General features: G+C 38.4%; 1 protein-coding gene across 1 annotated transcript in view; it reads left to right on the plus strand.

Moving 5' to 3' along the window:
- The window catches only part of cab39 (calcium binding protein 39), a 37011-nt gene that overhangs the window by 16772 nt on the left and 6713 nt on the right, over positions 1–13526 (plus strand). The window contains exons 2-6 of the mRNA XM_057838565.1: positions 5151–5306; positions 5405–5569; positions 10630–10748; positions 11730–11898; positions 12386–12445. Coding sequence (XP_057694548.1) covers positions 5193–5306; positions 5405–5569; positions 10630–10748; positions 11730–11898; positions 12386–12445 — 627 coding nt within the window. The 5' untranslated portion in view covers positions 5151–5192. The remainder of the gene's footprint in view (positions 1–5150; positions 5307–5404; positions 5570–10629; positions 10749–11729; positions 11899–12385; positions 12446–13526) is intronic.

The following is a 13526-nucleotide window of genomic DNA, read 5'->3' on the forward strand; positions in this document are numbered from 1 at the left end:
CGTTATCTTAATAAATAACTTACATAGTGATATATTTTTTTCCATATCACCCATCATGACCTACCTGTATAACCTATACATACCACTTCATGAATAAATAGAAAATGCTTAGTTGAATGAATTGTGGTTATCCACATCCACAAATTTCTTGTTCCAGTGATGAGCCATGGGATTGACATTTACTTTGCGATTGCAATGAGTCATGCTTTGACGCAATTTTCATGTTGCATATTGTTATCTGACTTGACTGGGATTATCCATTGTGGCCACCTAGAAGCTTCTTTTAACATTTACAATAACGATATGTGTTGTTATCGAGCTATCTGTTGAAAATGTTTGCCTGTAGTGAGTCTTCAGTAACTGGGTGGGTCAGGGGCCAATGTAGATAAGACACCTTGTTTTGTAACTCAAGTGAACCAGCAAGTGTGAGATATGGTTGTCACAGCTGTTTGTTACGTGTGTCTTTGGTCCTATGCTTCAGGTTTCAGTAGGGAGACATTGTTCCAAGGACATTAATGGGAGATGTAATTGTATTTCAAACTCCAATGTTACCTACGTTTGGACACTGGGTATAACATAAATACTAACAGAATACAATGATTTCCAAATCATTTTCTACCTAAATTCCACCTAATATATTAAAGATTTTTTTAAATGTTCAATATAAACATTTTTTTGGGGGGGGTTATGCAAATATTCTCATTTGGAATACGCTGATGCCAGATGCTCCAAAAAAGAAGAGACAAGGACAGCAAAAGATTTCTAAAACACCTTTTTTGACCATTCCAAAGAAGAGCAAATTGGCTGGGAACAGGTAAGTGTCATCAAATAGAATATGTGAGGAGCTCCGCATGAATTTGCTCAAAGGCCTCACCAAAATTATGCAATATTGAGATTGAAATTTTACGGCTTTTAATGAGAATCTCATTATTTCAAAGTGTAGATTAGAACCAGCAGTTGATTCAAAATAAAAAATGTTTCTCTTGTGGAACTGCATTGACAGGTGCAGATAATTTTCATAATGTGTGTATTAAACATTACTAGTAGTTACCATTACTAGTTTATATGATTGTATTGATACTAGTACATTTACCATTACTAGTTTATATGATTGTATTGATGTTATAAAATATAAAGCAGTTAATACTGATGTTTCACATTAATTAGTATTAATTGCCATGACTGCTGTATTTAAAAGTGTAAGAGGAAAAGAAAGATGGAACTTTAGGGCTTGCTTAGTGCGTCTAATTTTGTGAATGACTCCTTGCGCATAAAAGATAAGGTCTCCACAGCATAACAAGCATAGTCCAGTCATTCCTGGAGTTGAAGCAAAACAGTAAATATGCTGTCAAGCCCATGAATTCACAATTTAAGTCCTACGTAGTAAAGACCGAGCTACTCTAATGATCATTTTAATTAACATTATGCCACTGTTGTGTCGGGCAGTGGTTCTCAAAGAGTGGTACGAGTACTTCCAGTAGTACAGTGGCTCCCACCTACTTTCTAAATCGGCTACTACTTGAAACTTATCAATGCTTGGACTATTTTAGCTAAACAAATGCAAGCAGCCGATTGCCTTCCGTCCTCGTCATTAATACTCATTATCATGTGCACCTGTGTTTGAGTGGGATGTGTGTCTGTGTGTGTATAACCAACGTCACAGTATGTCTGCTCTTGTATACAATGTCATATGTTTAAATATTATTTTCTTAATTATCAGAAGTCTTTTTTTTTTTTTGTCCATTTGCATTCTAAAATCCTTTGAGCAACTGTGAAGTAAGCAAATTTTAATTTTTTCCTCCTGAAATCTAGGTACCGTGTTAAAATACGAACTGTGGCTCTTAAAAATTGATATTCTGTTAACTGCCTTTTTTCTAAACATTGATGGTAATGCCTGGAGAGCCAAGTATTCTTTGAGGTGATATTAGTCTACTAGTACTTTTTTGATGCTTTTTTTTAATGTATTTTGCTTTTCAAATAGAATGTGCCGCACATTATATTGGTCTGAATATCGCCCAGTTCAGGGGTCTGCATGTCCGGTCCTCGAGAGCCGCTATCCAGCTTGTTTTCCATGTCTCTGGGAGCTGTGTAAAACAAGCTGGATAAGACCCCTGACCAAGTTCTTTAAACACAGCAAGTAAAACAAAAATAAATGCAACATTTTAACCTCGTTATGCAAAACTTCAAGGTAAACGAGTTGTAAACGTGTTGGTGATGTATTTTCAGGATGTCTAGAGGGGGCCTTACCGGGTGGGCAGGGGATGTCAGTGCCCACTAGAGCTGAAACGAATACTCGAGTAACTCGAGTTTAAAAACTGATCCGAGTAATTTTATTCACCTCGAGTAATCGTTTCATTTTGACAGCTCTAAGAATCACGTTTTGCTCGGACTACTTTTAACGCGGGACAACGCGCTGATGTCACGTGTGTAGAGGAAGAAGCAATAAAATAAAAAAACCTTACTGCAGCCGACAACCGCTTCAAACGACGCCGTCGTTGCTTAAAACAACTAACCCGCATGATGCTACTGTGGTAGCAGGTACCGTCTGATGCGTCTCATAGAGATCACATGTACAGTGGGGAGAGTATTTGATACACTCCCAATGGGTTTTTCCATTGACAGTGTATCAAATACTTGTTCTCCCCACTGTATGATGAACTAGACGCAAAGTGACAGAGTCAGCGGCGTTAGTAAACAGCTGCCATCTTAAAGCAGTAGAGCGCTAAGCACTAATAAAGAGCGCTAAGCGCTAATAAATAAGATTAACGTTACTGTCACTTGCTCACGTAACGTTAGCCCTGTGGAGGGCTAGGTTTCTATTAATTATGACCACTGTCGATGCGTGGCAAACGTGTCCTACATACAGGCTTTAACATAACATAGCGCTGTGGAGTGATGAGGGTGTAAAATAAAAACTTGATAATGCTAAATATCAATTTTAGCTCAGTAGTCATTGCTGGATAAAACAACAAGTAGCACTGGTCCCTTATGTGCTCCAATACAGCCTGTATCATACATTTATTTTGAACACTGCAAAAACTCAAAATCCTATCAGGACTTAGTTTAGACTAACTTAAAACTTAACTAGAACTTAAAAATAGCTTGACACAAATAGAAATTCAATTGAAACACGTGGGAAAAACACATAGCTTTCAAGTGATGTGTGTTATCAAGCGTAATGGCATTTTTAGGTAAGAAATGTATATATTGAAAGGTGGAAAAGCGCTATATAAGTATAACACCATTACCATTACCATATATATTTTTTATAAGATCTAAAAGTTTTTTGAGTGAAAGCAGTGAATTAGTCTTTTCTTTTCATTCTAGTTACATCTGAGATGCAATTGTTGGCTGTTTTCAACAATGTACATCGAAAATAAAGACATTGATTGACTGAAAATGGTTCGATATTAGATGAAATGTCCTGTTTTCGCATGTATATTTATAATTGCTCTTCACCTAAAAATATGTGTTTTATCCGATTACTCGATTAATCGATAGAATTTTCAGTCGATTACTCGATTACTAAAATATTCAATAGCTGCAGCCCTAGTGCCCACCCACGGACACGCTCTGTCCACCCAAAGAAAACTGGATGTAGTACTAATGGCAGTCTGGGCACCGTGTATGGTATCCCATTCATATAGTACTGATGTTTTCTAAATTTTAACCTTTGCGTTGTAACCTCCTCTTTCATCTTTAAAAAAAAAAAAAAAAATGAAATGTTGGTTTTGTTCCTAGGGGGCGCTACACGCATTTACGCATATTTTGATTTTATTTTATTTTTTAATTTTAATTTTTTACATTTTATCAAAGTTTTCACCAGTGTTCACGTGACTGTTGAGTTTGGTTAGTTTTGAAGCATTCTGAGGGGGTCAAAGTAGGGCTCAAAGATTCGCCGAGACAAAGAATGACTGCTAGGGGGCGTTACATAGTGTATTTAGAATTTGTCTTTACATGGTATCATTTATTGCACCTGTCTTGACTTGCCTGACGATTTTTGTGCATTTTGATGCATTCTATGCGGATCACATTGAGCTCAAAGGGGCTGCGGAACAAATAATAACTATAATAATAATAATAAAACCGAGGAGCCACAATAGGTTACCTAAAAAAACACCTGCATGTCCATACTGTTCAGTTATGGATGTGTTCTAAGTCAAATAAAATTAAATCAACTTTTATTTTTAGACCAAATCACAACAACAGTTCTCTCAAGGAGAAAACAAAACATGTTTTAAGGTGCAGTAGCCCTACGCTGGATTTGGACCTACTCGAGCATTGTAGCTTTTTTTTTTTTTTTTTTTTTTTTTTTTTTCAGCCGGGCTTCCAGAGTATGACTCTAGCCACATAAGAATGTATTCTGTTCATCCCTTTCAATTTGAACCCGAGAGGAACATTAATGAACATGACAGCACTGTCGATATTTCACAAAACGAGCAGCAAAAGCAAAATGAACAGGAAAGACTGAATGAACGACAGTAGACAAAACCGGTGTTCTGTCTAAATGTCTTATACTGGCGAAACGTCCAACAGGAGGCGAATTTGACATCCAAAGTACTACAGTGCGCTTTCAGCTTGTTTTGTTTAGATGCATACAGACAGAACATACTGAAGATGCCTTAAGAAAATACTTAAATGTAGTAATATCAAATAAGGGTGGTTTAAATTTGCTACGTGACTAATGTGGTCAACAGATCAACATCTGCTTTATAGCTACCACAAGAATACACAATGCTTAAAAGTATGAAAGGGAAACACATGCAAAAAGTATTTTGAGGCAATGAAAAGGCATAAAAGACTCCATAAAAACACAAATAGTAAGTACTCGCTGCTTTCAACCGATGAGCACATGTGTTGGACGTCTCGCCGCGTATAAGAAATTGCAGTAACCCAACACTACATTGTCTACTTATCATTTTTGTTGGCCTCTGTACAAACATGTCTGCTATCAAGTTTGCGGGGAATAATTTGAGTCACCTGGGAGCTAGCCTCTATGTACAGTTTTGCAATTAACTTGAACATGTTCAAACTTGCGTTCATGGGCAGAATGGAACTTTTTCATGACTTATAAATCGGTTTGATAAATTGTTTCTGGTTAAAGAGTATAGAAGAAGCTTTTCTAACTTGTGTTCTATCTTAAAACTCAGGTGGACCGCGCACTGACCAGTTTCTCGTGGTAACCCACCGCCATGCCGTTCCCCTTTGGCAAGTCCCACAAGTCGCCGACGGACATCGTCAAGAACCTAAAGGACAGCATGACGGTGCTTGAAAAGCACGACATCTCTGACAAAAAGGCTGAGAAGGTAGGCCTAATCTCAGTATCGGGTCTATGATCCAGTTGCACATGTACAGTACATTAATTTATTGTGGATTAATTAATCACACACATCTACATGTTTAGGCCACAGAAGAGGTGTCAAAGAGTTTGGTGGCCATGAAAGAAATTCTATATGGGACTAATGAGAAAGAGCCCCAGACTGAAGCGGTGGCCCAACTCGCTCAAGAGCTCTACAACAGTGGCTTGCTCGGCACACTGATAGCAGACCTACAACTCATTGACTTTGAGGTAAAACACTATTGATAAATAAGAGAAATCCAAGAACCCATATGTGCATCAATTAATTTTCGTGTTACTCGGGATAATAAGTACTGATGGTATACACATTTCCCACCTTCCACAAAATGTTAGTCCCCCCAAAAATGACAGGTTGGAATTTTCACTTCTGGTCCAGTATGTCCAAGTGTCCAAGCTTTCCCGAGACCAGCTGAAAAAGAACTTTGCATGATCAGTTTCAAGACTGAATTTAAATGGGCTTCTCATAGTCCAGACCTCGGCCCCCCAGATTTGTTCGGTTTGGGGCTATCAGTAGGATCAAGTGTATGCAAGGAGACCCAAAACAATGACTAAACTGAAGGAAGCCATCAGGAATTCCTCGGTCTATAAGGATGTCTTTAACAACTTTGTGCTGCGCCTCAACAACTGCACGAAGCTGAATGGTGGTCATCTCAAGCACATGCTCTAGAACAGGGTCATTATGTCAATTGTGATCTACCAGTGTATTGCAACGCTAGTATGGGTAGATTGTGGCAAAAAAAAAAAGAAAAAAAAATTAATTGTTGTTTAACCCTTGAGAGTCGAAGGACGCGCCGGCGCGTCCTCAGCGCACGTCGTCTTTGAAGCGCCCTCACGTTTTAATTACGTCACCCACATGCCGTGGGTTGGTCTCGTTTTAAAGTGCGGAAGTTGCGGTTTACTCTCGTTATTATTTGAAGTCAATCGACCAACTAAAACGTGAGATATTGTCATTTAAGTTTGATAGTTTTATTGTCCTCTAAAAAAAACATTAAAACGCTGCATGGATCATTTGTTTATGTCTATATTTCGATCATTTCTTTTCCTTTTTCAAAACGGAAGCTCCATGAAAGAAACACAAATCAAACGAACCCTTTCGAAGTCACAGTGGAAGCACGAAATGCGTTTTTTTTTTTTTTTTTTAATAAATAAAACTGCCGTGCGAGGTTCCACCGAACGAGATGGAGGAGTGTTCTGAAGCAGCGAGGTGGCGAGCGACGGCCGTTTCGATCAAGCAGCGACTTTGTGTGACTTTGAGAATGAACGGAAAACTAAATTTAGCGCAAGCAATTGTGCTTTTTGATCAACTTGAGGAAGAGGATGGTCTAAATTCGTCATCATCGTCTTCTTCGGAAGAGTCCTCGAGTGAAGATAGTGACGGATTTGAACACGTGGGTGACGCCATCGACGAGCAGAGGTAAGCCAACTCACTTTTTTTTTTTTAATGCTGAAAAAGTTTCTTTTGAAAGTTTCTTTTGATAATGCAAGACAAAGTTAATTTTGATGCAATATAAGTGTGTGTTTGTGTATATAATAATAAAATGTGCATATCAGATCAAAGTCGTACGTGCACTGTGTGTATCCCAGGCAGGAATTTATAATTTGTTCTTCTTTCTATATGAAGATTAGGGATGTAGCACAAATTCATCAGCTATGGTATTGCTATGGTATTCTTTCTATTGTCATACATATAGATTTCCATTATTATTTATTGCTGTATATATTTTTATTTTATACTTTATTATTTTCATAAATACTGACTTTTTTTTCATGTACATTTATAGTGACAATGAAAAATATACATTCACTGCCCGAATGGAAAGAGGACGAGGGAGAAGGGGTCATCACGGAAGAGCGATGAGATGTCAGCGGAGGGGAGGCCGGAGAAGTCAGCGCGGCAGAAGCCGATCACCACTGGCTCAGCCTGCACCTGTGCCATGGAGCACAGAGCAAGACACAGACACTGCCCCACAGTGCAGCCGGTTCACACCCCGGAGACCACCAGGACCTCAGGTGAATCGTGACCATGCATACACCCCAAAAGAACTTTTTGACCTGTTCTTCACCTCATCGACAATGATGAATATGTGCAAACACACAAACCAGTATGGCAGAGTCCGAAAAGAGATTGGGAAAAAGTTTGTGTGGACAGACACTACAGTGGAGGAGCTTGAAAAATTTATTGGACTCCTCTTGTACATGTCTTTGGTTTCACTTCCAACTGTGCAAGATTATTGGAAGGCAAGGAATTCCAGGACGAAACAGCTTTTCGGAATGGCATGCCTGAAAAAAATTTAACTTGTTTATTGTAAATATTTTTGAAAATACTTTTTTTCCAATGCTAAGTATATATTTTTCCCCCCCACAATCAGTCTTCTCAATTTGTGTATATAAATGTGTGTTCAAGAAGCTTGATTGTGTGTACATAGTTTTGATCAGGTGATGGGCCACAATACCTAAACTCATAAAGGGATGGCCTCTAAACACTTTTTGTGTTAGATGGTATATATTTTTTCACTGTTCTTCACTGTTTGGTCTGCTGTATATAACCCGTTTTGACTAGAGCATGTATAAAAGCAAAAAACGCCTATGGCCATACCTGTTGTTTATGTTGAATTGTCAAATATAAGACTATTTATTCTAAATTTTTTTGGTTGAGTGTTCATCCTAACATGTTGAATAAATATTATAAAGTTTCAAAACGGTTCGTTACGCATGTTTGGTTGTCAATTGGACATCAATATTAAAAATTTTCACAAAACGATTTTGGAATTTTTGGTCTTTTTGGGCCCAAAATGATGATTTATAATTGGTCAGTGAAAGAAACAACAGTTTGGACATGAAGTTCAAGGTGTCACAAAAAAAGGGACCAAACCAGGCCATCGTAAACAATTCTTTCTTTGAAATATAAAGGCAACTTCAAAGGCATGCAAAATCAGACAAAATAGGCCCAGACCTTAAAGGGTTAAAATGTACATAGTTCATTATGTTGTTATGCAAATATAAATTGAAAAATATACTGCTCAATAAAATAAAAGGAACACTAACGTAACACGTTGTAGATCTGAATTAATGAAATTTTTTTTATTAAATACTTTGTTCTTTCCATAGTTGAATGTGCTGACAACAAAGTCAGACAAAAATTATGCATGAAATGTATCAACCCATGGAGGTCCTGATTTTGATTTATACTCAAAATGAAAGTGGGAAAAACACACTACAGGCTGATCCAACTTTTATGCAATGTCCTTTAAACAAGCCAAAATGAAGCTCGGCAGTGTGTGTGGCCTCCGTGTACCTGTATGACCTCCCTACAACGCATGGGCATGCTCCTGATGAGGTGGCGGATGTTTTCCTGAGGGATCTCCTCCCAGATCTGGACCAGGGCATCACTGAGCTCCTGGACAGTCTGAAGAGCAACCCCCGGCCTGTAGGAGATTCCAGGAGACAGGTAGTTACTCCAGGAGAGCTGGACAGGGCTGTAGAAGATCCTTAAACCCTCAGCAGGATTGGTATCCACTCCTTTGTTCAAGGAAGAACAGGATGAACTCTGCCAGAGCCCTACAAAATGACCTCCAACAGGCGACTGGTGTGAATGTTTCTAACTGAACAATCAGAAACGGGCTCCATGAGGATGGTCTGAGGGCCTGACATCCTTTAGTGAGCCCTGTGCGCACTGCCAATCACAGTAGAGCTTGATGGGCATTTGCCTTAGATCATCAGAATTTGCAACTATGCCACTGACTCTGTGCTCTTCACCGATGAAAGCAGGTTCAACCTGAGCACATGCGACAGACGTTAAAGGGTCCGGAGATGCCATGGAAAACTTGCTGCCTGCAACATCATTCAGCATGACCGGTGTGGTGGTGGGTCAGGGGAGGCATATCCCTGGAAGGACACACAGACCTCTACAGGTTAGATGATGGCACCCTGACTGCTATTAGGTATTGGGATGAAATCCTTGGACGCATTGCCATAAGCTACGCTTCTGCAGTGGGACCTGGGTTCCTCCTGGTCCATGACAATGTCCAACTTCATGTGGCCGTAGTATGCAACAGTTCCTGAAGGAAGAAGGAATTGATAACATTGACTGGCCCCCACATTCACCTGACCTAAATCCGATAGAACACCTCTGGGGCATTGTGTTTAGGTCCATCTGGCAAAGCCAGGTTGCTCCTCAGACTGTCCAGTAGCTCAGTGATGCCCTGGTCCAGATCTGGGAGGAGATTTCCTAGGACACCCTCCGTCTTCTCATTAGGAGCAGGCCCAGGTGTTGCAGGGAGGTCATCCAGGCATGTGGAGATCACATACACTACTGTGCCTCATTTTGACTTGGTTACATGAAAGTTGAATCAGCCTGTAGTGTGTTTTTCCACTTTTATTTTGAGTAGAACTCCAAATCCAGACCTCCATGGGTTTATACATTTGATTTTCATTGATAATTTTGGTGTGATTTTGTTGTCAGCACATTCAACTATGGAACGAACAAAGTATTTAATAAAATATTTCATTCATTTATATCTACAATGTGTTACGTTAGTGTTCCCTTTATTTTTTGAGCAGTGTATTATTTTGGTGTGATTTTGCTGTCAGCACATTCAACTATGGAACGAACAAAGTATTTAATAAAATATTTCATTCATTTATATCTACAATGTGTTACGTTAGTGTTCCCTTTATTTTTTGAGCAGTGTATATAAATTCAATATATTCTTTAAATTTCCATCCGCTTATGCTGTGCCTTCTTTCTCTTCTCAAGTTGGAATATGGATGATTTATGTGAGCGATAGCCAAGTACCTGCTGTTATGGTTAGACATTATTTTTATAAGTACCACTAAGTGGCAGAAGACCCCTTAAAACATCAATGCATGTGAATGTTTGCTTGCGAAATTATTTCCTCTAATAATAAATTGTTGTATTTTGTCATTAAAATATGATGAGTCAAGTCATGGTGTTGGGAAAACATTGACAATAATAAATTCCTCAATGAATACCCGTGTTTCTGCTACATGCCACAGAAAGACAGATCTTTGCATGCCCTCTGACTCATGCAGTTGTGTCATAAGTGTTTTTGTTGTGAGCTCTGCCACTTAGTCTTTCGGTTTCACCACTACTTCCTATCGTTTGTTCAATTCCAGTTGTGAAATACACCATACAAATATGTGACTATGTTGTCATCTTAAATTCTGACTCTTTATTCTTGTTAGTGTTGTGAAAATGTCTTTATTGTACTATTCTTTATCAGACTTTCATGTATTTGTTTGACACACAGGGCAAGAAAGATGTAGCGCAGATCTTCAACAACATCTTGAGACGTCAGATTGGCACACGGACACCTACAGTGGAGTACCTCTGTACCCAGCAGAACATAGTTTTTATGTTGCTAAAAGGGTAGGAGAAATTTTCATTGTGTGCACAAATTAACATGATCACTTCTAGGGATGTCGTGGTCGCCGAGTCACCTGATTTTGACAATCTGCCAATACCGAGTCCCGATCTGATACTGGTGGGCTGGCGGGGGGGGGGTTATTCTTTTAATGTCTTTTATTTGAACAAAAGTCCCAAACATGTTACAATATTGTACTGTTTAGAGTACTTTCTTTTTACAACCGCATTTTAATTTGTTACTTTTTAGGCCTTTAAAAATATTAGAATTAAAAACCCGATCCTTTTGACCCGATTCCATTCAACTGAAAAACTGCCCGATTTCCGATGACGTGATCGGATCGGAGACAGCCCTAATCACTTCTCAAAGGACCCCTAAATGGCAAATATAATGTTATGTTCCTGAAAGATGGGCTCACATGGCGGATTATAGTATCACTATTAGTCTACATCAAGTGGATAATTGGATAATGATTGGTCAACGCAATTTAATGCTTTATTCTAGCTTCCATTCGGTGTATTTTGTTGTTATTATCACAAGCTGAAATCTTGTAAAGTTGCCACTCATGTTGTAGTTGTTGGCTCATTTTGAGCTATTCCTCGGTTATTTGTGTGCATTACAATGAAATTTGGCAGGTATATTCTCGGGATGTATACGCATTGTTGTTCGGAGATTGATTTTAAATAATGGAAAAGAAAAAAATAAGGACTCAGAGCTGGTTGATTAATTGCATAATTATAGTTAGGAGTTAGCCAGTAGAAGACAGCCTTCTGTAGGTTAGGAATTTGCCAGTATAAGGCATGTGGATTTATTGGTGCCTGTGTTGCTTGTAGATTACGAGTTAGCCAGAAGGGGGCAGCCTTCAGCCTGCAGTATCATATAAGTGGTTGTTCAAAAGACATATCATTTTACAACCATTCTCTGCTTTCTTTGAATGTGTGCGGCAAATACTCTGTGTTCACTGAGCCTGTTGGTGTGCTGTGCAGGTACGAGTCTCCAGAGATTGCCCTAAACTGTGGGATCATGTTGAGGGAGTGCATCCGACATGAACCCCTGGCTAAAATCACACTGTGGTCAGAGCAATTTTATGACTTCTTCAGATATGTGGAGATGTCCACGTTTGACATTGCCTCAGATGCATTTGCCACTTTCAAAGTAAGTTTTTTTTACATGAAATTATTTGATTTACTAAAGATTGTCAAAATAACAGAAACCTCCTTCATACATTCAATAATGCTTTCAATGACAAAGTGTAAGCAACTGTACTGGTATCAATTTTGCAATTAAAGGTCATCTTATGAAATCGTCTGTTTTACACTTTTCTAATGAATGCAGTCTTAGTTGGACCATGATAACACCATCTACACAAAACTCCCTTTAAATTGGGCAGTTATTGCTATATACTTAAAAATTAATCACTCAATTTTTGGAAAGCATGAGAAAATTCATGTACAGTTCTTGATCGTTTCTATAAATACAGCGGTCTCACAGTAGCATACAGTAGGTAAAACGTTTTGGTAGGTCATCAAAAAGGGGATATTTTGGGGTCTACAGTTGAAATGTGTTTTTTCTTACCGTTTAAACAAAGAAAATGTAAGCTAACATGGTCATTACCAAGTCTAAATTGTAATCTTGATTGTAGGACCTCCTCACAAGACACAAGCTACTGAGTGCAGAGTTTCTTGAACAACATTATGACAGAGTAAGTCTGCTCCATTTATTTGTGTGGTTGTGATGTTGGCCATTTATTCAAGCAAAATATGCCAGGTAGTTGTTTTCGAAATGGGAAAAAAATCCTCGATCACGATGTGGGCTGAATTTTATATCACAATAGCGATTAGGGTTGTCAAAAATATCGAAAAGTATCGATACTGAAATTTTGTCTGCATACGATATACTGTATGATTGCAAAAGTAGAGATACTCATTTATTTGTATTTGCGAAATTTGTTGTCAGAGGGGTAATTTTGTACTACTCTTGATGGTAATGGAGCATATTTTTACATTTTCATTGATAACTCGTTGGGCTGCCATTGATGGCGATAGACATCCAATCCATTTTGACCAGTCAAAACATCCACCACTGTCAATGGCACTGAAAGATGAGAAATTACAGCCAGCATGAACAATACCTGGCCTGGAAATGAAGCTAAATCAACAGAAGTGACCAAGGAATGCCCCAAAATCCATAGGAAGTTACCTGGAGGATATTTTTGATTTCGTTTCTATTAACTCATTGGCTGCCATTGAAGGTGGATTGTTAGTTCCCTGACAGGCCTCCCACTTCAAATGGATTGGACGTCTACCAGAGACGTACTCATTTCACGTCACAGCAGATGGTTGATTGGATGCCACTTGATTGGACGTCAAGTATTGCCCATGGCACAAAGAGTTCATTAAAAAATAAAAAAATTAATTTGGGGATTTTTATTTGTGTAGTATCGAAAATGTAATTGAGTATGGAGTACTTTTTTTTTTTTTTTTTTTTTTTTTTTTTTTTTTTTGAGTATCGATATACTGGACTGTCTCAGAAAATTAGAATACACAATATTCTAATTTTTTGAGACAGTCCTGTGTATATATACAGGACTGTCTCAGGAAATTAGAATACACAATATTCTAATTTCCTGAGACAGTCTCAGAAAATTAGAATACACAATATTCTAATTTTTTGAGACAGTCCTGTGTATATATACTGGACTGTCTCAGGAAATTAGAATACACAATATTCTAATTTCCTGACTGTCTCAGGAAATTAGAATATTGTGTATTCTAATTTCCTGA

Source organism: Corythoichthys intestinalis, chromosome 6 (assembly GCF_030265065.1).
Source record: "Corythoichthys intestinalis isolate RoL2023-P3 chromosome 6, ASM3026506v1, whole genome shotgun sequence".
Taxonomy (NCBI): Eukaryota; Metazoa; Chordata; class Actinopteri; order Syngnathiformes; family Syngnathidae; genus Corythoichthys; species Corythoichthys intestinalis.